This window comes from Hirundo rustica, chromosome 1 (assembly GCF_015227805.2).
Source record: "Hirundo rustica isolate bHirRus1 chromosome 1, bHirRus1.pri.v3, whole genome shotgun sequence".
Classification (NCBI taxonomy): domain Eukaryota; kingdom Metazoa; phylum Chordata; class Aves; order Passeriformes; family Hirundinidae; genus Hirundo; species Hirundo rustica.
This window is the reverse complement of record NC_053450.1, coordinates 42,654,688-42,679,193: the sequence shown is the minus strand read 5'-3', so window position 1 is coordinate 42,679,193 and position 24,506 is coordinate 42,654,688. Positions and strand designations below refer to the sequence as shown.

Here is a 24,506-nt window from a genome sequence, read left to right as displayed (position 1 = left end):
CAGGCTCCACCCAGCACTTGCTCAGAGGGAGAGGAATGAAGGGGAAGGGGGATAAAAATACACTTTACCTTGAAAATCATTACAGGATTAGAGAGCTGCTCCAGGGAGTGAACAAAATCTTGAACTATTCCTCCTCTACCCAACTTGTTCTTGATCCTTTAAAAGAAGAGAAAAATGCATCACTATGCAACAGGAACTACCATCACCACCTCGCCTGCAGACAGGCAATGATCTAGACTGTCTGCTATATACAAGAATCTGGTAAAATAATTCAGGTGTAAGTAGGCAAGACTCCCTTGGAATTCCCTCTCAGGCTGCATGACTGGCATATATGTTGACTAAACACGCCACACAACTCCCATTTTTTAAATTATATGTCCCACTATGAAAATGGGAACTTGGTGTGTGTGTGGAAAGCATGATTGAAACAGACACAGGCACTGACCAGACCATGCGCCCTGTCATGACAGTTACTGAAGGGTGATACTGTCTGCGATTGTGTTTTTTATTTTATGCAAAAATTTATACAGCAAACATATCAAATTTGAGAAAAAGGCAAAAAGACACCCAAAATTTTAAGAGCGGTTCTACAGCACTGTGTGATAGAAACTGGTTTTTGCTTGGGGATTAACTCAAGTGTTACTGCATGCCAAAAGGGACAAGGGAAGGCTTGTAAGAGAAGCAGCACGTTGCACACTGAAGAAGCAGAGAACACCATAGCCAAGAGCTGTCATTCCCAAGATAACATGCATCCATTTCACTGCCCTCTCTGAAGTCTGGTATGAGCATCTATGCTACTTAAACATAGCTGCTTCCTCTTGGCATTAGAAAGATGATAAATGTTCAATACCACAGAATTACAAAGAAAAAGGGGTTGCCCCTCTGTGGTCTTTTTATTTTATCTTGGGAAAACTTCTAACTTGCACCAGCCTGGGGACTATATGTACCCAACACTTCATAAAGTTTCATGCCACCAACTGACATGACAGAGTGTGTCTGACACTGACAGAGCTGATGTATTGCATTTCTCTGTGCCTTTAAACAAAAAGTCAAGACCAGCCTCTACTATTTCTCACGCTCACTAAAGAAAAGGGTTTGTATAGGAAAAATAAATGGATCTGTCCACTCCTGAATAAAAAAAACATACAAAAGAGCTACTACAATTGCAAATTCACCTTTCTACAAACTCCTTGTTCTTGCAGCCAGCTGCAGTATCTTTGAAGCAGTAACTTTCACTGCTGATCATGAAAGGGTAGATGAGTGCCTGGGGATAGGTATTTGCAATCTCTTCAACAGTATGTTGTACAGCTACTGCTTCATCCTTGTCCAGTAGTGCCATCATCTGGCTAATCCAACCAATGAACTGCCAACAGGGAACCGAAGAAAGCTGCAAAAAACCAGACACTGGTTTAATCTTTGGTCCTCTTCAAAAATACCAAACAAAAAAAGCAAAAAACCAAAACTGCTCCGTGGTGCAGCCTGACAGAGAAACATGAAAAGGAAACAGAGAATGTCAACTAGGTGTGCAAAACATCCCCCAGTGAAGCACAGATTTAATTATTATTATCACTTCTACTACCACCACCACTGCTGCTTAATAGCTTTTCCATTATAAAGATTTGCAGCCTGTTGATCAATATGAGGCTTTAGACTCAAACTTGCGGCTTTTGTCTCTGGATGAAGTACAATAATTTTTGATCACCACATACAAACAACTCGAAAATCTGAATGAATTCAGTTCCAACACCATTGGGATGAAGTCTTGATTTGCGTAAAAAATGCCAGGAAGGAGAAAACTGAAACTTCTACCACAGTTTTGTCCTTTGTTCATCTTTAAGCGTTTCTAATAGAATTTAAGATCAGATTGTCAGCATTTATTTCACAGAAAGACAGAGGATTGGTGAACACAGAGCCCTGGTGAACTCCATTTCTGGGTGAGATCTGTCAGCTGGTGTCAGGTTCTGTTTGAACTACTGGTGTTTCTCCGCAGCCACGCCTTGTGCACCTCAGCCATTTCTGCTATTTTCTCAATTCCTTGGGATAGCTAACCCGAGTTGCTGCCTCACTTGAGTTCCTTCTCTGAAAGGGTCTGTTGCTCTGGGAGCAGCAGCACAATGACATGGGGTTGAAAAGGCAGGCGGGCCAAGGCAGGAACAGGCATGAGTCACAGAGAAGGTCTCAGCTTATCTGTCCCATGGCAGCAGGGAAGGCTCCTGGTATCCTGCCATGCAACGGCAATGGAAAGACAGGTTGTAAAAGGAAGGAAGGAAGGAAGTGGGAAATACAAAGGAATACAAAGCTGTTGTAACCTCTGAAGTGAAGGACAGGGAAAGGTGGGAGACATGGAATGAGTCTGGAAAAGCTGCTGGCTTCCTGCATACAGGAAACTCAGTTTACAGTAATAAGGTGCATTCCTCACCCTAATACTAACCACCTTTGTCAGCCCATTTAGATTGTTCCGAAGGAAAAAAAAAAAAAAAAAAAAAAAAAGACAAAGCATACCACAGTTGTTCTCCAGCAGCTCTCAAACAAACATTTGGAATCAGAATAATGATAAAAAGTTAAATTTCTAAGGAAAAAAAAATTGTCCACATGAATTAGATCCAGTAAGTTACAGAAAAGACAAGGAACAATGATGGGATAAAATTTATCTGATTTCCCTGAAGCAAAACTTACCAGTCTAACCTCTCAATGCATCCAACCTCCACCCCCACCTATAAAATTTGATTTACAGCAACATTTGCTGCCAGAAAAATTGAAGCAACTAACCTCTCGTGTCACTAGACCCAATGTCTCTGCTGGATATCTTTCAATTATTTGGAGCAGTCTAGGAAATCTCAGCCTGGCCTCTCTGGAATTCAGTTTTAAAGCTTTTATCATTTTCTCCACCACAATAGCTGGGAACTGCTGCAGATCCACAGTGTTAATTTCTGCCAAGAGACATTAAACAAGAATTATCAGAAACACCATCACTTGTTCCATGTCTTTGATCATCTGAAACATTCATCTTTACAATTTGGTACTCTTTTATTTCAAGTGTAGTTTGTATTTTTACTTTGTTCTCCTTCCCATCTGTTTGAACTGCACACATCTGCAACACATGTACTTGGGGACTGTAAGGATTAGCTTTATCAGGAAGCTGCATCACTGCTGGTATCTTGCCTGTTTTAAATACAAGGCTGCTGTGGTCTGGGAAGGAACAAGGGAAGCATCTGCTGGATATGATATATTCCTCACAAGTAAGAGTGAGACTACAAGTGATCTACTAGTACCAAAGCTTGCAGCAACACTGGAGGTGAAAAAAGGCGTACAAGTAATGCTGAACTGGAGGTCAAACCACTCCATTTAAATTCAAGCTGCGCTGCCCATGGACATCTCCTGGGTACAGCAAAAGCTCACGGGTCACAGATTAATACACCTCACAAGCTTAGGAGAAATCCTGACTAACCAAGAGAGCCTTCCTCTTCCCTGCGCAGATACTGGTCACAGAAGCTGATCAAAGTCATATATGCATCGACTACTCCCACCATGTCCACATGGTCCATGGAGTAGGACTGCACCTCCTCTTCAGACTTCCTCACAGCACAGCTGAAACACTGAAAAGCCTTCTTGTTCAGACCTGCCAGCACCTGAAATTCAACCACAAGAGGAAAAAAACCCCACGCATTAGCAAGTAGCATTGAACAATCCTGTCTGAAACTGGAGCTTTGTAGCAAGTCTTGAGTAGATAAAACTTTAACTCTTTTAAGATGCTCTGAGCAGCTGATATAAAGGAAAAAAACTGGGATGTTATTTCTCACAGTGATTTCCAGAACTTTATTTCCCACAATTTTCAATGGAAATACATAAACTTAAATTAGTCTTTGGACATGTTAAGTGGAATTTTCATCACTGCAAAAAATTTAACGTTACTGGAGCTTTTGGAAAAGTTAACAGAAAATATAATAAAACTTTCAGGGTTTTTTCCTATTAAGACATATCTACAACATCTGCTTAATTTACACTGATGCCTTTTTCCCTATTATAAATATAGTAATATTCATCATTCATTTCTAATGTAGCTCATGCAAAGGGTGACTTGACAGGATTCTTTACAGAATCACAGAAGCATGAAGATTGAAAGAGACCTTCAAGATCATCTGTCCAATTGCCAACCCAGCACCACCACAATTACCCCTAAAACACATCCAAAAGTGCCACATCCAGATGCCTCCTGAACACTTCCAGAGATGGTGACTCCACCACTGCCCTGGACAACTTATTCCCATGGCTGACCACTCTTTCATTAAAAAACAAAAATAAATTCTAATATCCAATGTGAACCTAACTGGCACAACTTAAGGCCATTTCATCTCACCCTCTCACTGGGGACATGGCAGAAGAGACCAACCCTCACCTCACCACAATCTCCTCTCAGGGGGTTGTAGAGAGCAGTAAGGTTTTCCCTGAGCCTCCTTTTCTCCAGGCTAAAAAAATCCCAGTTCCCTCAGCTGCTCCTTACAAGACTTGTGCTCCACACCCTTCCCCAACTGTACACGGCCCTTCTCTGAACATGCTCCAGCCTCTCAATGTTTTTCTTGTAGTGAAGGGCCCAGAACTGAACACAGGATTCGAGGTGCAGCCTCACCACTGCCAAGCACAGCAGGACAATCACTTCCCTGGCCCTTCTGGCCATACTAAATGCTGTAATTGAAGTTAAATAGTCAGGCAGGTAGAAGGAGACAACCAGGGTCAGAGTGCTGCTTACTACTAAGCTAAAGTAAGGCTAAGCTTCCTAATCTTACAGAAATCCCTGGTATGGCAATCTTACTCATCTGACACAGAAGAACTTTTATGCTCACCCTTTAGATTGCCCAAAGAAGAATGCTCTTAAGAATTAGCTAATAAATGAAGCTCAAGCTTTTGCTTAAGTTTCTACACACCTGAAAATCTGAAACCTTTTTTTTCAGGAATTTCTTCTTGTTCTGCTTTACTTTTGACAACCATAAAACACAAACTAAGGACATTTTTTTAATACTAATGTGTTTCATATTCCCTGAAGCGGTCCTGCAAGAAAGATGGAAGGGGACTTTTTACAAGAGCGTGTAGTGACAGGACAAGGAGCAATTGCTTCAAACTGAAAGAGAGTAGGTTTAGATTGGCTACCAGGGGAAAGCTCTTCGCTGTGAAGGTGGTGAGCCACTGGAACAGGTTGCCCAGAGAAGCTGTGAACACCCCATTCCCTGGATGTGCTCAAGGCCAGGCTGGATGGAGCTCTGAGCAACCTGGTCTAGTGGATGGAGCCCTTGCCAATGGCAAGGGGATTGAAACTAGATGATCTTTAAGGTCCTTTTCAACCCAAACCATTCTATGATTCCATACGTAAGGGTCTTCATGGTGTCTTTAGAAATCAGTAGAAATAAGCCAGCAGTGGTACTTCAAATTCTTAATCCATTTGACAGACAAGAAATCAAAGCCACAGCATGCGGGACAACCGACAGCAAATATAATTTTAGCTGCAGCACAGTCTAGTACTGTGTTCTTCAAATGCACACCTACCCAAAATAGGCAAAGACGACCTGTACGTGCTCTGCCTTAAAAATCCTTCTTTATCACATTAAAAATCACTTACACAAAGTAAGTGTATCTCTTTATCAAAGAGAATAGTCTGGGAGCATGAAGTGGGTCACAAATGCCCAGCTGAAATCAAGGATTTCAGGATCCCAAGCCTTGTCTGGCTACTGTGCATGCAGATGCTGTGACTATGTCTTCCCCCTCCTCTCAAAATGTATGTACAGAGAAACACAAGAACATTCTCCTATTTAGAAAGGTTAGAGTGATGCAGAACTCCAGGAGAGCAGAACCTGGAAGAAACAGCAACCACAGCCTTTTTTTCTCCCCCTTTCTTTCTCCAGCTGGCATTGCTAGACAAATCACTGCTAATAGCAGACAGGTTTCACACGCTCTGGATCTATCCGTAGCCATCACTACCTACTGATGTAGTAATTTGTAGTAATAATCACAGTGAAATTACTAAAAGATCTTCCCCTCTCATTTACCTTTTTAGGGTTCTCAAGGCTTTCTCCCGATATTAGTGATATCTTTCCAGCCTTTTCTTTCTCAATTTGCTCAAGACATCTTGGATCCTGACTAAGAGCATTGGCCATGATGTGATACGTAGTACCCAAAAGAAGATTCTGGTTTCGGAAGGCCATTACATTCTTGCTGAGATAGTCAGATTTGGTATCTTCTGTTGGAATTCAAAAACAAAAGCTAGTAACTGGACAACAAAGCAACTTTGTAAAATAAAGAAGGCGAAGCAAAGGCTGTTACCAAGCAGGGAGATGGTTTTCAACACCGAGAGCATGCGTTCAGGACAGCTCAGGTTGCGGCTGCTACTGTGAGTGAAGCGGCAGTAGGCGTAATTCCACCTCACCAGCCAGTCCTCCCTCGTTCTGGCTTCTTTGCGCAAGTCTTTCAGGAGCTTCTTGGCCACCGCAAAGCTGCTCTGTATTCAGATGGAGAGAATTTTCAGACCATGTATCTGAAGAGGAACTAAAACCTGCCCACAACCAAATTAGGTGTGAGAAGATATAAGTAACCCAGGTAAAGTTACAGTAAGGCAAAGAGGTGTTCGCTGCTTGCCAGGTCTCATATTCAGAACCATATTTGTGCTAATGGAGAAGTCTGAATAGCAAAAGAGAAGAACAGGGGTTTAAACACCGAGAAAATAATTCCAGCTGCATGAAGCATTTAACTGCTCTGTAGTACAAACACATAAGGGAAACACAACTTGATTTAAGATATCATTAAGAACATCTCTTACGTTTGTGTTTCGATGAGAAGTTTCATGGAAGTAACATTAAAGGAAATCTTATTTTTCACTTACTCCTTCAAGAGTGTATAGTCTACAAAGCAGTAAGGTTATATTTGCTTATCAGATTGCTTAAAATAAACTCTTGTTAATGCCTGCAGATTTCTGCAGCATCTCAGAAGATGAGAGACCTTGTAATTATTCATCTTGTCTCAAGCTTGAAGCACCAAAGGCCCATCATCAAAAAGGCTGTTTCAGTCATTTCAACATCCAGATTCAACCCAAAATTTCTAAGTCACTTAACTTGAGTTGTTAGTGTTAACTAACAACAGTAATGAAAACTGTGAATGAAAAGAAATTCAGCATTGTTGATTGAAATAAATTATACTAACTCAATCAGAATTCATTTTTTTCTTGTACAGAACAGATTATTTGTAAATAAGAAGCATAATGCTTGATTGTAAGAATCCCTTCCATTAAAGACTGAAACATTTCAGATACTTTATCTGCCCTTTAGAGTGTCCAAAACCATGTGCGGATCAAAGGGGACTTCAGGCACATTTCCAGTAATGACAAATTAGCAACAACTTTGTAATTAACATTTATCCTTTTGTTTTCTTTCATTGTGGAATTGACTTTCTTGAGCTTTCAAAAATATCCTGAACAGCAGGGTCAAAAAGAGACAAGGTTTGCCCTGGCAAAAGGGTACCAAAGACCACCTAAAAGGCATTTTACTTTTTTTTTTCCTATGTATTTTCTCAGCAGAAGCTATCAGACGGTATATTCACCTGTTTCCTGGCACTTTCTATCATCTTCATTTTCATATTAAATTTGCAGCTTTTAATCATTGAGTGAATGTTTTCACTCTGTTGATCCACCTCCATTTGGTCACCAGCACTGTATTCTCCATCCACCTCCATACTGTCATTGGCCTGATCAGAGGGAAGCTTCTCCTGCAGTTTGTCAAGGAAGAAACACCTGCACAACAACAACAGGGGTAGAGATCATCTGGTATACATTGCAGGAAATGAATGTTCAAAAGTGTTGATCTGCCTAACAGTAAACACAGCTAAAAAAATGTGAAACTACAGCTATCACCTTTTGCCAGGCTAAACACAGGCCTCAGAGCCTGGACACTCCCAACTGGGGTCAGGCTGACCCTGAGAGCATGCAGGATCTTGAACTGACCAGATTAGTATTAGAAAATGTTCATTATAGAGTGGGATTTTTTGTTAGTTAGTTCCTTTGTGCAAGCTCCAGTCCCTAAATTCACCAAGCCATAACTTGCATTCCAGCTTCACAAACAGGAGCCTCAATTACTTAGTGTGAGTGCCAGGCTGTATTTTAGGTCAACCTGCTATTCAAATGTTTATCACATCAACACATGCCAACATCAAAATCTGTGTTGCAGAATAGATCAGCAAGCACACTCACCTTTTGAAAGGGAATTGCCATGAAGTGCTAAATCCTGTCACTCCACAACTAGTGCGATCTAATTTAATAGCACATCTCATTATGTAGGCTGTTACTCAAAGCAGAGGACAGCACTACACTCTGAAGTGGTACTTGGCACATCCTTTGTTACTAATTTAAGATGAGACAAAGGTTTTCTAAAAACACGTGAAGTGTTTAAAACCCTGACAACCCTTCAAGCCATAAATGTTTTGAGACGTTTTTCAAAAGTAAGCCATGCCATGTGTTCTGCCTAATATTGAACTGCAATAAGGTCTTCGTTTTCCTGACACCAAGAGATAACAAAATAAATCACAGAGCACAGTATGCGTCAGCAGAGCTACTGAAGAATTTATCACACAGTAACAGAGGACTAACCAAGATTTTCACTGCAACAATGAATTGGGATGAAGACTGACACCATGGCAAGGACAGACAACTTTCAAATTTCAAAAAGCATTGCAGTTCCTTCAGAGCTAATCCAAAGGAGTCTCCAGAGAGCCTTTGTTCTTTCTAGCAACAGTTGCACAACACAAGTCTCCAATTAAAGCAGTGGTCATTACCTTTCCCATAAACAGGTGAAGCACTGAGAGTGACAGGGCTGGGTTTGATTTGTATGCTACCTCATTTTGGAACTGCCTACAAAGCAGGCAAGTATTTTTATTTGTAATTGATTGGCCTTTTGGGTGGTGTTTCATTGAGCTAAACGCAGCTAATCTACTCAATTACAAGCGAATATGTTGAAGGACTGCTGAAATGGGCCAGCTTACAACAGTGCATATAGTCACTGATGCAAGAAAACGCCTAAACTAACATCTATGTTTCCCTATCAAAATACAATTTATTCCCTGGCCATTTCTCAGCCTCCTTTTGCTCCTCACCACAAATTAGTCACACAAACTCCCCAGTTACGTTAAGAAAGCTACTACCAGAGTTAAAAAAGAATGGAAAAAGAAGTCATACATTGGATCAAGCCCTTCCCATACAAAAACAAGCACCATTTCAAAAAGCTCTTCCTGGAACTCAACGGGCAGACAAAACTTAAGCTAACCCAAGAATGCAATTTTACCGATTTGTGATGATATCATCCCAGATGTTCATAGGATCCATTTTAGCATCTGGATATCTGCTTGTCCAAGTTCTGAGAAGTCTCTTAAGGGAAGCTTCTGAAGCTAAGTTACCTAGAAATCAATTAAGAGCTTTTTAAATGCATCTGAAGCCAAACAGCATGAAAAGAGGCTAAACAAAATATAGTCTAACTAACATTCAAACCAGAAAACCGCAATTAAGCAACCCACTTGCACTTCTGGGCTTGCACTAAAAACCCTGCTCAGTGATCATATTACTTTTGTTTATTGCTGAAGCACAGGGGATTCCATAAGGACATCTGTGTCAACTGCCACTGGGGATCACCACCAGGTAGTTTCCTTTCCATATATGAATGTGCTGGAATATAGTGGAACTGTTAACTAAATTTAATATCCGATTTGGTTTATGCACATAATGTGCACTTCAGGCCTACATCAGTAGGCGCAACTTATATACCACATCCATTTTTTCATCTCTGCTAATTGCTATTTGCTACCCAAAGTTACTCCAGCAAAAAAGCTTAGTTTAAAACTTTAACTGACACTTTCGAAAGAGATGCTTAACTCCTATCACAACAGTTATGCTAACTGAACTTTGCAATAGAACACCAAGTTATGTTCAATCCTATCTTACAAAACTGTAATAGGTCTTACTGTCAAGAAGACAGTAAGAAGTAATTGGGGACTTAGGCTTCTTCAAACAGCAGTTTAGAAATTCAAAGTTCAGGAAACCATAATTACTGAATACAGAAGGAAAATTGCTTGAGAAAAAAAAATTACTTCTTTTGGTCATGAAATTGATGAAATCCTGTATTTCTGTCAAAGCTTGTACAGACTGCAGTTTGGTCATTCGACTTTGATACAACAAGGAATCAATACTGGAGTAGCTCTGAAAAGAAAGGGAGAGAATCAAAGACAGAATTTAAAGCATGGTTCTGTTCGGTGCTCTACAAATTATGGATCTAATGCTGCTGTATATTATGCTTTAGAACCCAACCTCTTACAAGTAATTTAATAGCTGATAATCAAAGAGCATCTCTGCTTTGGACAAGCACAGAGGCATATTCTAGCTGCAATTCCTATCCTAGGTTTTAGCAAAGTCCTACAGTCTAATCAAAACTTGATAACAGATGGAATTTGTAACTTCTCAATGCAATACTCATTGCAAGCTTGTTCTGGGGACAGGAGGCGCCTGAAGAGATGAACAAAATAAAATTTTTATTGTCTGCACAAACAATTACTCTGAAAAATGTGTAAAAGATTAAACCAGTAAAACAAAACAAACTAAAACAGGAGGATGCACTCTACTGGCTCACTTACTTTTCATCATTGCAAGCAGTGAATTTAAAAGAAGTTTTGTCACGTGACATGGAAGGCACCTAAATTTAATTACATTTGAGTGAGTGTTTCTCTTGAGAGTATAATCTAGCAGCAGTAATAGCAACAGCAGTTTCATTGTTCCAGTTTACACAAAAAAACCGTAACAGAGATTAGAAGACATTATTACCTGCATGAAGATCTGCATGCCATTGCTAATGTAATATTTGGCTCTGTCAAAATCATCTTGCAGGATGTACAGGAGACTAAGTTCTTGGCTGTAGTGCATTTCTATAATGGCTTTCTTCTGTTCTGTCTTCATTGCCTCATCAATAAAGGTTAGCAAACTCTGGTCATTCTCCCCGCTGAGCAGTAACTTCAATTTACTGCGTATTATATAGGGCAGATACGTCTCCTACAAAGTGAGAACATAGTTTTTATTTCTAGGAATGGAATATTAGATGATTAAAATTTTGGTTATCAGTGGCAAATCAAATAAATATAAAAACATTTTGATTTTTTTTAAGAGGTATTTTTCCTTTAGACAAGTTCCTATTTTGTAACAAATCACAGCAGCCTTTTCCTATAGCTCAAGAAGTTGTTAGTAAATTCTATCAGTTTCAAAATCCATGGTTTGGTGACTCTTAAAATAGGAAACAAATACAAGTGAGAAAAGCAACAAAAAAAGACTTGTAAAAGGAAGGAGGAGATGGTAAAGCTGGTCCTATGGGATCTGCCATAGATTTGAGGTAAAAATTAAACATCAAAAAGAATAAGCAGAAGTAATAGTTTAATTTTTTTTTTTTTTAATATCAGACTCTCCACTAATTTCCATAATAAAGTAACCCAAACAATGTATTTAATTTTCACCCATAACCTCAATACTGTAGAATAACCCTGCAGATGTAACTGCCTCTGTGCCTCTGTGCAGTATCAATGAAATAATTTCTAAAAACCTGAAAAAATGGATCATTCCACGTTTTGCTTAGGTCTGGAGGCTTTCCACTATCAATATTAACAGTAGCACAATACTCCAGAGACTTCCACATTGTGAAGTGGTCATAGCATTCCAGAGATGCAAGTTCCCAGAAGTCCTTCTCTGCCTCTGTTGGCTCTCCATCTTGCCAGTCTTCTTGGGAAAGTGCCTAGGGAATGAATTTGGAGGGGAGAATAGTGCCAGATTCCAGCCAAGAACCTGTTTCAATTCTAAGTCACCAGCAGCTTAACTGTAATTCATTGTCTCATAAAAATATCTATCCATTTACCAGAGTGTGACAGCAACATTAAATGCAGAAAATTCAAGCTTGGCAGTGTTAATACATAAATTAATTTCAGGTAGCTGTCTTCAGTAAACCTGCATATTTGAAGAGTGAAAGTTTTAAAAGAAGGTTAGAGATCTGTCTGCATTTTTACCCACTGCAACTCATGCCATGAACACATGCAGTTTGCTTGCTTGGGGTTGCAGTGTGCCCATGAGTTTTTACTTGTCTGCCTAGATAATTTCACTTTTTTTCTAATTTGATTAGTTTTAAGTCATGAGAGATTTATGAAACAAAAATATCTTGCTGCAATTTTACCTTATCATAATACTGAGCTGCTTCAGCATAATCGTTCCTTGCTTCTGCCAACAAAGCTTTCTGTGTAATTTCCTTAGTCCCAATCTTACCACTGAAAATTCCACGAAGGGCATCATAATCCCCAAGGGATCTGTAGAGCCTAGTAAAATTGAAAAGAGAAATCTTTTAAATAGCTCAGTGATGAGTATCAATGCAAACAGAAGCTATCAAAAAAAAAAAAAAAAAAAAAATCATCAATGAGCAATAATACTACCAGTTTGAAATAGTAAATGTTCAGAAAGCATTTCTTATGTAAGATCAGAAATAAATACTTAACTACATAAACTTCAACTTGTAGGGCAATAGCTGAACTATGGAAAAGCTGCAATTGAAAAGCTAAGAACAAGATGTTTTTCAGCAGTCTGACAGCATCATAACAGCGCACAGTTTTAAAGCCTAACTGCTCTCACTGACATTATTAAATGAGAAGAAATCAAAAACATATCTGATTCTAAAAGACAGAAGGACTAAAAAAAAAAAAAAATCCCACAAGCCATAAAAGCAGAGCTCTTCACCAGGCAAACCTAAGTGGGAGTAAATTGTCTCAAACAAGAATTTACTTAGCAAGTTCAATCCATCTGATCACATCTGGGGGCAGCTCTGTCCTCCCACGCATCCTTTTGGACGGGGGCTCCTCCGCAGGGGTCAGAGCCATCAGGGCACGCTCCAGGAGGAGGATGCCCACAGGCTGCTGCAAGCTTGCAAGGCAGCTCATGCTCACATTAGCTGAGTCCAGTTCCAGTAGTTCCCTGTGTTGGTAACTCATTTCCTGTAAAATAAAACAAGTGTCTACTTGGTGTAAAACTACACAGATCACTTATTTGGTATCCTTTTTCTTATAGTCCAAGCTTTGGAAATAAGCCATTAGACCTCCAGAAGTTCCCAACTTGGAGAAATCTGGAATCTTTTCCTTCTATGCTGTTGCTCTTTGGACAGAGAACAGTACAGAGTAGCCCCATATACTTTGGCTCCAGGATGTGGGACAACACTCTGGACAGAATCACAAGGGAAGTGGGCGAGAGGCAGATGGACACATTGACAGCCTGAACTTTTCCTTCTGTTTTTTTGGCAGGATTTTGCCTGCTACACAGCAGCTGTGCTTCACTTAGCCTATTCAGTGGTGCATTCCTGCCATAAGCCAAAGGCACAATTTACCATGAAGTCTTCTCTGAGCTGGAGGCTTTCTATCCACACACTCAGCTAGTTTTAGCACATCACAGCTTCCTGTTAGATTCCTCCAGTACTGCACTCATCTACTCCTGCCTGATTTAAAGACATGACAATATTTCTCTTTATCATATTTAACATTAGTCCAACGACAGAATAATCCCTTCTTCAGGATCAAACATTCTTGTTTAGTTGATTTTTTTTCTAAATACTTAAATCACTATTCTACATACAGGTAAATAAATTGAGAAAGCAGCATGTTTATTAAATCCAGCGTTAGGTTTTTCCTTTGTTTTCTTTTCCATTAAGGAAAAATCGCAATAGTATTTTAAATAAACAGGAGAAAAAATTCACAGCATGGAAGAGATGCAGTATAGCTTTCATTACAAGAAAAAGCACCATGTTTTAGAACAAAAATTAAAATTAGATTTTTGCAACACAGCATGTTCAAGAATATTACGTGGAAAGAAACCACTGTTTGGAAATTGCAGCAGGAGACTGAGAACAAGTAACACTTCTTTGATAAATGACAGTCAGCACAAAAACTACAGAAGAGGCACCTGGCATAAGCAAACTCATGACACACTTTGTAGAGTTAGGACTCTCACACTAATACATTTGTGCTTAATAAAGAAAGAGAAAAAAATCCAAAGCCTCTTGTAGCTCCCTGAGTTATAGACCAGGTAGATCCCTACAGACCAGGTAGATCCCAGTGAGGGGTTAGCATATATATTTCAACTACTATTAAGGCAATTTCAATTAGCTGCACACATGCCCCAGGACACATTCCTTGACTGCCAGCTTTTAGGGGTTACATCAGGAACACAGTGACAACTGCACAATCTAAAACCTTAAGAACAACTTTGCTAAAGTCAGACCAAAAGCCCTTTCTCAATAAGAAGTGCAAGAACTGTGCATATGTAAGGGTATGTGCCAAGAATGAATATCCTCCCAAACTTAAAATTTACAGACATCATCTCACATCAAAGGAGGTATCTTTCTATTTGGTGCATTTTGGTGACTATGTGATCACTTATCTTCTCAAAGCAGAGGGAACGTTCCCTGCTCCATATGCAACAAGCACTGTCTACTTGCACCGTATGTTCAAAGATTAGGGAGAATGGCATCCAAGCTGGCCTGGCAGCTGAAATATTTCTAAGGCAATTATATGTTCTTCAGAGGCCAAACATCTATTTGGAGGCTATGTAAATTCTGTCATGGAGTTAACCTCTTTTAGTATTTCAGCTGGTTCCTAATCTGCCCCGAAAGTGAATCCCAGAGCTTCATAGTCAATTTTGACATTATATGCATAGACAAAACCAGCTCTTGTAACCCACCAAGTTACTCTCCTGACAGGACGTGAACCTGTGGAAGATTAAAAAGTCAAACAACCAGAAGGAAACAGCAGTAAAGTAGGAACCCTTTCTGAAATCAGCTAGTATTTATTATGCTGTAAGTAGACAGGAAAGAAAAGCTGCACTTCCAAATGGCCAAGCCACTAGGACATTCTTTGTGAGCCAAATGAAAGCTTTGACACTGCTGTGCTCTTGCTCACACTCTCCCAGCCTGCTCTCTTGATCAATGTGAAGTCAATTCCCTACTAGGAAAAAACTTCCCCTCACTGCTTGCAGGCTGTTTGGACTTCAAGATACTGTACTTCTGTTACTGATCAGGATGGCAAGGAAATGCTCTTATTACAGAGTCTGTATTTTTGATGAAATTGAACTCACCTACTTCTCAAGTCTTCCTTTTATGTCTATTCAGGAAAAAAAAAGTAGCCTAATGCAACAGTGTTATTAGCAGGGTCTAGACAGCATAATTCAACACAAATAATACCATCAAGACAGTGAACCAACAAACGCAGTGTCAAGAGGGAATATTAACAGATAGCTATTGTGAGAGGCTGGCTCAAAAAATATGAAGACAGCCCAGAAAAAAATCCCCATAGTATTTGACCTTTCATGCAGCTGCACAGAAAAAAGTAAACAAGAAGCTACATTTTCTCAGATGCGTAATTACAAATACTAAGAAGCAAAAGTTTCTATGTGTTTACAAAGCTAGTCCAAACTAGATGGTTCTCCCGTATTTGGAATGACACCTACTGTCACAGAGTATTTAAATTTCCATAAAAAAAAATAAACCATTAGCTGCCACTGAAAAAAGGTTCTTTTGAGAGCTAGGAATCAGACACAACATCAATACCGTTGATAAGAATCATTAAATACAGTGACAATGGGTATGTAACAGGTGCTGGGACAAGGGTTTTTTTATCTCCCTGAAAACTGGGTTAAAAGATGAAATTCACAATCTGTTCCAGGTCAGTATATTATCACAACAGAAAGGCTCATGTTTCCTTTCCGGGAAACAACTGTGGTTCACCCACTCATCCTCTGGTGAGCTCTTCCTTCATGACTGAAAATCCCCAGACAACTAGTTCAGGCGACTAATTTGAAATAAATAAACAAGAGAGGCTAACAACAAATGGTCTGACAGCTACTGATATCCTCAAGACATCAAAGAATTCCTCAGTAAGCACTTCCCAGAAACAGGAAGATAAGCACAACACCCACATAACCCTTTCAATTGTTCTCAATTCCCACTTCAATTGAAACATCTTTCATTTGTAATCAAATCCCTTCTTGTTACTGATGCAATTAAAACATTAAAAGGTGACTCAAACTCTAGAGATCAGAAATCTTAGAAACCTTGAAAAATCAATTCAGAGGTATGAACTACCTTGTTTACCTTAAGCACCACTTGAAATACCCATTTGGTTAACAATTATCCTTCCTCTGTCTAAATTTCAGTGACAGCATTCGACCTTCATTACCACTGGGTTTATCACACACTCAGACAGAGACATTATATCCAGTTTCATGCCATATATCAGGATTTACCTGGATGCATGCAATGAACGGTGGAAAGTATGACAGGCTCATACTGAGGAAATTATTGAAGTCATTCAGCAGTTTCTGGACAATGGAGTTTTTCTCAGAAGGGTTTTTAGATTTTTTTACCTCATGAAAAATTCCACTAAACAAACTGCTGAAAAGTTGCTTGGCAAATGTTGGATCTTTCTGTAAATTACAACAAAAACAGTAAGGTCACTGAATTTTATTGTGACACAATAGATTAGTAAATAAAACTAAAAGATATGACCCACCCTGTACCTAACTCCTAGACACACTTTGGGAGTGGACAATTCAGTCTGACATGCATCTCACCTGTGGAGGGAATTACTGTATTACCCATTCAAATCCCATTTTAATTCTTCTACTTAAAGAAACTCCAAGGCAATGCAAGTTTTCAGGCCAGAGCGTTAGTGGAGAAGGTGGAATTTGCAATTTTCACATACTCACAACTCCCATTACAGGAACCAGACACCCCATATCATGTGAAGGACACCACAGTCCATGAAGTGAGTTTCAGAAAAAAAGAAGACATCAATGTGTGAGGAGACCTGGTCCTAAAAATTGAGGCAGCTAACAGAGAGACAGATTGTCTGTACAGACAGACATTTTCATCTGAGATTTAAAGGCATTTTTTCAATCCAGAAAGACATTTGTGTGTGTAACATAATGCTATGCATCTTGGTCAATCATGGGTCTGGAATTCAGTCTAAACTCTTTGTCTAATGCTACTGTGAATATGCTACTTGCGTCCTTTACAGAGAGATAAGGGACAATCAAAAGTAATGAAATACAAAGGTAATCAGGAAGACTGTGACTTCCCAAAGACTGTAAAATGGGATTCAGTCTACTGTTCAGTTCAGTCTACAGTTTCTACCGCTGTCATGTAGGAAAAGGAATATTAGATCAGCTTTACTGAGCAGTCTGAGTCCAGTCTGAGTCACAGTAAGTTAATTTGTATTTTAACAAGTCTATTACAGACATGTAACAGAAGAGAAATGGCTGTTTTGTTACTGAACAGTGCGATGCCCTTTGCAATAATGTCTGCAGAGACCACCATCTGTTTCCCAAGCAAAGGAACCTGCAGGAAATGGACAACAGTTGATGTATCCAGTCCTCAACTGCTCAGGTGAGGCAAGCAACAAAGCCTCTTCTCTGAACACTGCACCACCACAGGGGTAGGAGAAACACTCCCTTGAAACAGCGTCTTTAAATGTGTATCACAGCGGTTGACTGCAAAACCACAAATCAATTTTCAAAGTGGTTGCCCAGCTACATGACACTTTCCCTGCAGGACCCGAAAACTTCACAAACGACCTTTGAAAAGCAGACAGACCTGGGCAAGGCCCTGCAGAGGAGCAATGAGACTGCAGTATTCAATCTGGATGTCAGGAAGGTCTCCCACTCGGTAACTTCTGTACAAAGTGACCTGGGCATCATACTTCATCTTCAGGTCAGATTTTATCTCCTGAAATGCATTAATCATGTTAAAAAATAGTTAGGGGATGGCCTCAAGATATGCCAGGAGAGGTTTAAATTAGATATGACGAAAAATTTTTCACTGAGTAAGTAAGTGGTCAGGCATTGGAACCAAGCCTCCCACAGAAGTGGAGGAAGCACCATCACTGGAGGTGTTTAAAAGACTGGGCATTTTGTTGGTTGTATTTTGGACTGCCATACAGAATGTATTTACAGGTTCTCTCTCGTAGGGTGGGAGGAAATGGTAGTTTTAGCCTGCAAGTAAACATATAAATGGGCTAAAATAGGTGTTTGTGTGGCTCTTCTAGACATAAGTTCTGTTTACACAATTGTCTGCATCTGCAGAGTATTACAGGAGTGTCTCAAACTGGTAGCTCTCGGTCTTGGGTTCCTTCACTCTTGGAACTAAATGCTATCATTTTTTGACGATAATGTATGTTATTTTTAGTAACAGGAACTTGTGAAAAACTGCTACAGAGCTTAAAACCACTTAGATTTATTGTAAGTGCATAACACAACCAGGAAACCCACAAAGTAGTAAGTTTCTGGCCTTGATAAACACTCAGCAAATGATTATTACTGACATTCCTTCAGGTTAAAAGTTCAAACCAGTTCTGGTTAGTCCATCAGCTGCACCACATTTTGAGTTCACCTTCAGACACTGGATAATGCTCTCTAACTACTTCTGCAGTGTATTGCAGCTCTAAGGCTCCTAGTTTCCAGAATGACAACTGTAAAGGGCTTCCCAATAGCTGTTAGGGATTCCCATCACATAAAATCACTCCATGCACTTGAAGCTGATTGGGAGTTTTATCATCCAGCTCTTTCCTTGCCCATGCTAAGTAACATCATTTAGCTTCAAGGCCTTAAATTTCCAAATTAAACCTTCTAAAGCTCTTAAAGTAGCAACCAGTACCTCACATCTATCTTTTCTTCACAAAGGTACTACAAGAGATGAAGTACAAGACTTCAAACGGCATTGAGACTAAAAGATTGAAATCCATTTGGATTGACAAACCTTTTCTCTTTTCTGTTCAGCCAGACTTTTTCTGGCATAAATCAGACTGAGTTTGTCTTGGTCCTTCAAGAAACGTCTCCGCAGTCTTAGAATCTCTGCTCGTTCTTCCATACCTAGGGAACACATGATCATGTCCACAGCTTTTCCTTTCAGATTTAAGGCCAAAGCATCATATTAAAACAAACATCATACTTCTATTTACTAGTTTACCAGCTAGTCTCCTAAATTTCCTAACAAGCAACTCAATGCAACGCCTTTCAACAAGCTAGCCACTGAAAACAAATTAAATTGCTCTTAGGAGAAGAGGTAATAAGCATTTATATAGAGACTTCAAGTGCATAGATGAGGTATAAAGATCAAACCATTGCACAGGGAAAGACACTAAAACTCATGAACAAATATGCCCCATATGCCAGATTTATTTTAAGCTCTCAAAGACATGTATGGCATTTGCACTATATTCCAGAAAGTATATAACTCTCTAAATAAAAGAGGTGCTAAAAGATATTCAAATATCGTGGAGTAAGAATATTGTACTGTATTTTTCAAGGTATGATTACAGAATTGCCACTGGATCAACTCCTGCTCAGGATAGCCACAAGGAAAGGCCACTTAACTGACTGTCAGTTCAGTCCATTTCCTGGAAAAGGAGAGGGAGCAAGCAAAAACATACCACTCCAGCAAGTATTATCCTGGGTAGAAGACCAGGGACTAATTAAAAGGTAGACTGAACTATTTCTGTAGTTACTGCGTGAACTACAGTCCATTATTCACAACTGCCCTGAAACACCTCTCAGGTATTGAAAAGGCTCAGCTCTATGCATGAACTCCTAACGTCATCCTTTTGGTCAAAATTTTAATGACAAAATAGACAAGGGTTAAAAAAGAAGAATCCTAGGTCACTTCAGTGCAGTACTGATATTTTTCAGTTATTGACTGGGTGGAAGAAGGGACACTCTCAGAAAAAAGCAAGGATTTCTAATGACAGATTGCAAAATGTTGGAGATCATGTCAGCACAGCTGAAATGCTTTAAAAAATATGTTTAAAGAGATCTCTTCTTTAAAGAGTTACATTTAAAACAGAAGGGTCAGAACCGTCTGATATTTATGCCGTGATTCTCTTAGGGAGAGGCAGGAATGCAGAGATTACACTGACTGGTTTCTCAACCAGTCACTTCTTTCAGTGAGCAACATATAATTTTACAATTCCTAGCACAATCCTAGCTTTTTGGCACATGTTATGTATCATCACACACTCCTGGAAACAAAATCTCCCAAGGTGAACTTGAGTTGCACTGTCTCAGAGACAATGGACTGCCAGCCAAGTACCTGGCAAGGATGGTTTATAGAAGTGCACTAATCACATAGAAATTGCACAGTAGAGCTTCCAGACCTTTAGTTTTGCTGTCCACTTCATCTCCAGGCAAACCCAACCGTTTTTTCCCAAAATCCGGCCCCACTGATTTAAAGGTTGCTTGTTTAAATTTCTCACTCCGTTTGCTAACCAACAGCATGGATGAAGACAAGGATTCAGAGGATGAAGGAACTGCATACTCTGCCAACGTGTCAATGCTACTTCCAGTTAGCCAATTAAAAGAACTTCTACCACCTGTAACAAGAAATCGCCAAAAAGCTGTACCATACTCAGATATAAGTAAAGTGAAAACATCTATGAGGCAGGTATTTTTTCTCTCCCAAAAATATAATTTCCTAGTATTTAAGAGCAGAACAGATTTCAAGCTGCTAGGTAAGACAGTATTTCTTTTTCATTAAGCAAAACATAATATATGTAGGAAACAAATAAAAATGTGATTTTTTTTTCCTCATACCACACACAAAAAAAAAGCCCTTGAAAACAAAATACCAAACATATTTACACTTTTACATTAAAAAAAAATCATATGCAACAGAAATGACATCATTCCTACAGCAAAAAAGAACATTTCAGAATGGACTTACCGCCATGCTGTGTAGGTGTAAATTCATATTGCCTTTGGGTAGCCCTCACTCGCCCACCGACTGACCCAGAAGGAGAAAGGGACCTTTCCTGTGACAAATTCCTGTGGATACTTGGAGAAGCCTGAGTCTCCACAAACATTGGTGTGAGCACAGTACTTCGGTAACGCCAGCTGGAATCAACTACGAAGTCCTGTGAATAAAGAAAGATTTTAATTAGAACAATAAAGATGGAGGCTTTCTGCATTTCTTCCTTGGGCAGGACAGCAGAAATTACAGTTCAGAAATCGAAACACCCTCCCAGGTATAGGGGCAGAACTTGACTATATATAAAAAAGCCCCCAACAAACTATAAGCATGTAGAAGTTCTCCACAGCTCAGTAAAAAAAGATCACTAATTTAAGACTGGTCAGCTGAGGAATGATTTACAACTCTTGCACTAGTACTCCTGTTTCTTGACAGTATTTCTCCAGTTGATGGTGCTTCTCTCCGCTACCCTCTTTTTTAGTATTTCAGTACTCTACAAATCAGCTATATCTGGTATATTATTTTAATTAAATATATATTTTTTAAAAGAAAGTACAATTACTGTCCCCACAAAACCACCAAACTTCTGATACTGTGCACAACTCGTAACTGCTGCACCTGTTAACTCTGGGGCACAAAACACTTAGAAAAAATTCCTTCATTATGCCATTCCTTTCTAAGTTGTAACTACATTAAGGAACAGAATTTGTCACACAGTTGCACACAGCACAACGCAGTACAATTCACCTGAAATTTGCATTCAGACAGTGGATGCTCAAATATTTTTCTGGAATAATCTGGGCTCTTGCTAGTCATTTCAAGCAGGAAATTTGTGATTAGACTCAAGTACTGTGTTTCGATCTTGGTGGAATATAAAGAACTTAACAATGACAGCATGCGGTCAAGAGTATTTGTGGGCAACCTTGTCTCATGACTCCAAAAATTCCTAACAATTAATCTGTAAAGGCAAAGAATAAAGTTATTCTTGGTTATTTTCAAACAGAACATACTTCCCCCCATCCCCTCCTAAAAAAGCCAAGTTAAAAAGGGAAAAAAACCCACCAGCATAAATCTCCAAACCAATAAGCTGTTAAGGCTTTAAACTAACACTTTCATGCCATTAATCTTCCATTAAATTACACCAAATTCCTCATTCATCCACCATGTTCTGTGCTTCATATAAAAGGTTTACTCTGAAAAAATTATTTCTGTCAAGTTTTTTCCTCTTGAGAAGTGCTATGGATGGAGAAGCACCAAGATCTCCTCTTTTATCTTTTGCTTCACCAAAAGCAATTGTAAAAATCCAACATTAATCTACTGTAGTGTGTTTGTGTATAGCAGGGTCCTCCTTGTTCAACAACTCCAGAACATTAACACAGAATTAGCTTTAACATCAGGAAACAACCTCCCCACAGCTTAGAAGCTCTGTTTAGGTGCTTCACTTACACTTGGTGTAACACCATGGGACATGATTTTATAAATTAACTTACTGGAAGAAAAGGAAATGGTATTATCTCTGTGTTACCCTTTTATATTGAAATAATTAAAAAAACTCGAAGGATCAACTCTTTTTCTGTAAACAAAGTAAGAGAAATGGAGGTATTTTTATTTTAGATAGTTATCACAATATGCTTTACTCACTGCAGTTCAGCATTCTCATCAATCAGTCCTTGAAGAAGCATTTCTTTCGTCACTTGGAGTATCTCCTGAGAATCATCATCTGCTTGACTTTCTGGATCACTGATGGTAGGAGAAAAATATCTCTTAATGACTATCTCAATCAATCCATAGCAAAATAAGAGGATGAGGATGGTGGGACAAAAAGGAGGAGTATGCCCTCTGATAAAAATATCAGCTTGGCATGACAACATAACATGAGGTATTCCTCGCCAAAAAAATGGCTTGTATCTCCACTACTTATGAGAGAAAATATCTAATATGCTAATTAATATGTTAAGTATTTATTATGAAGTTTGCAAGGTTGAATCTGAAAAAACCGGCAAAGAATACTTTTCACAAGTGATGCTGCAGTAAAAATTGACTGTATTTTTCTTCGCAGTAACTGTCCATTCAGAATTATCTTGGGAAAAAGCACATAAAATCCAACTAAGTTGGATAATTCAACAGCAATCCACTTGTCAAACTGAGTGTGTGCCAATTCCCTATTCGAAGGGGTCAAAAAGAAAGACCATCTTTATACTACCAGATTGAAGAAATCCAAATTATGCCCATGTGCCCTAATGTATCTTCCACCTAAAAGCAAATGTCTTTATTGTATAATTTACACTAATTACAAATTCCAGCGACAAGTAAAAAAGCTGAAGCATCAAAGTTAAGACTTCTTATGCCATCCTACTGTGGCGATGCAACATTGTAGTTCTGGTCCAAGTATCTATCCCTTACTGGAAATGATAAAATCGTCACCAATGGCCAGAGCCAGTTAGGTAAATCACAAACTCTATTCTTCTGACAACTGGAAAAATCCCTGACCGAGGGACATGAAGTTGGAAGCCTCTTATGAACACTTTCATTCTGCCTGTGACAAACCACTGAAAGACAACATCTGCAGTGAACACACACCTGTAATTATCATAAATCCACATCAGGATATCATACATGCGCTGTCGGCATATCACAGAAGGGTGAGAAATGAACCCGGTCACTGCAGGCAGAAGTTCTTTAAGTTCTAGCGGTTTTAATTTAGACAGCATCTTGTACACTATATCCAAACAAACCCTTTGTCTTTCATCATCCCTAAAAGAAGAAAAAAAGGTTACATGGCTTTTCTCATCACTGCTACACACAGAACCAAAAGATCAGTTTCCGTTTTAGCAACAATACTTGGTTTTGCATAGAGGGCTTTAGGTAAATACTTACCTAAAGCGGTCTAAGACTAATCTAAACTAATACAAACTACAGAAATTGACATCCCACTGGTGTTTCACCCAAAGGCTATTTTAGGGGTTTTTGTTCATTTTTCAAAATGAATTAACCATCTTAACTCCCAGATTACATTAGCTCAAATTAGAGGAAAAATGACCAAAAAGTGAAGGTCAATTATAAATGCTTCTGAATATAAAATGCTGTGGGCAGCAAAGAAAAAGTTATCAAGAAACTTGAACTATCCATCATAATTACCGAACTACTTACCTATGATTCATGATCTGGATAAAGTCTTTGCTCTTTAACTGCAAGTGAAGATCAGGAACTTCTTCAGCCCGGCACATTACTACTTCCAGACAAAAGGTTTTCATCACACCATGAAGTTTGGGTATCAGAAAGAATACTGCATTCATAAACCTTAATATAACCAGAAGCCCACCAAAATAAAAAGAAGCAAAGTTATTCTCTTATTCCTCCAGATTTACAGTCAACATACCACATAAATCATGACATACCTGTCAGCAAGAGGTGGAAAATTTTTAACAACTTTATTCAAGCACTGAATAAACTTATCGTGTTGCGTGTTCTGATGATGCTTTAATTGTTTTATAACACAATCATAAACTGGATCTTCAAGTATCTGAAAATGAGAACGACAGTAAGACAAGGATACCCACAAAAGTCATAACCACCTTAATGAAACATGGTTTTGCTGCTATACTGTTTGATTTTTGTGCATTTCACTAGGCAAGATCCAGTCAACTCATCTTAACCTTTATGGTGCTTCATGGGTCCTGTACT

The 24,506-nt window shown here is 39.1% G+C and overlaps 1 protein-coding gene across 3 annotated transcripts in view; it reads right to left on the bottom strand.

Moving 5' to 3' along the window:
• Nucleotides 1–24,506, bottom strand: part of PRKDC (protein kinase, DNA-activated, catalytic subunit) — an 81,920-nt gene that overhangs the window by 11,411 nt on the left and 46,003 nt on the right. For all 3 annotated transcript variants that reach the window (XM_040070746.2, XM_058421720.1, XM_058421718.1), the window contains 23 exons: nucleotides 24,221–24,345; nucleotides 23,973–24,122; nucleotides 23,403–23,576; nucleotides 22,464–22,562; nucleotides 21,570–21,780; nucleotides 20,799–20,988; nucleotides 20,233–20,448; nucleotides 18,840–18,952; nucleotides 17,679–17,810; nucleotides 16,331–16,510; nucleotides 12,827–13,035; nucleotides 12,228–12,366; nucleotides 11,607–11,795; nucleotides 10,841–11,065; nucleotides 10,114–10,222; nucleotides 9,315–9,426; nucleotides 7,582–7,771; nucleotides 6,313–6,487; nucleotides 6,039–6,229; nucleotides 3,449–3,629; nucleotides 2,770–2,930; nucleotides 1,176–1,387; nucleotides 69–156 (listed from right to left, as the gene is read on the bottom strand). In XM_040070746.2, coding sequence (XP_039926680.1) covers nucleotides 69–156; nucleotides 1,176–1,387; nucleotides 2,770–2,930; nucleotides 3,449–3,629; nucleotides 6,039–6,229; nucleotides 6,313–6,487; nucleotides 7,582–7,771; nucleotides 9,315–9,426; nucleotides 10,114–10,222; nucleotides 10,841–11,065; nucleotides 11,607–11,795; nucleotides 12,228–12,366; nucleotides 12,827–13,035; nucleotides 16,331–16,510; nucleotides 17,679–17,810; nucleotides 18,840–18,952; nucleotides 20,233–20,448; nucleotides 20,799–20,988; nucleotides 21,570–21,780; nucleotides 22,464–22,562; nucleotides 23,403–23,576; nucleotides 23,973–24,122; nucleotides 24,221–24,345 — 3,771 coding nt within the window. The remainder of the gene's footprint in view (nucleotides 1–68; nucleotides 157–1,175; nucleotides 1,388–2,769; nucleotides 2,931–3,448; nucleotides 3,630–6,038; nucleotides 6,230–6,312; nucleotides 6,488–7,581; nucleotides 7,772–9,314; nucleotides 9,427–10,113; nucleotides 10,223–10,840; nucleotides 11,066–11,606; nucleotides 11,796–12,227; nucleotides 12,367–12,826; nucleotides 13,036–16,330; nucleotides 16,511–17,678; nucleotides 17,811–18,839; nucleotides 18,953–20,232; nucleotides 20,449–20,798; nucleotides 20,989–21,569; nucleotides 21,781–22,463; nucleotides 22,563–23,402; nucleotides 23,577–23,972; nucleotides 24,123–24,220; nucleotides 24,346–24,506) is intronic.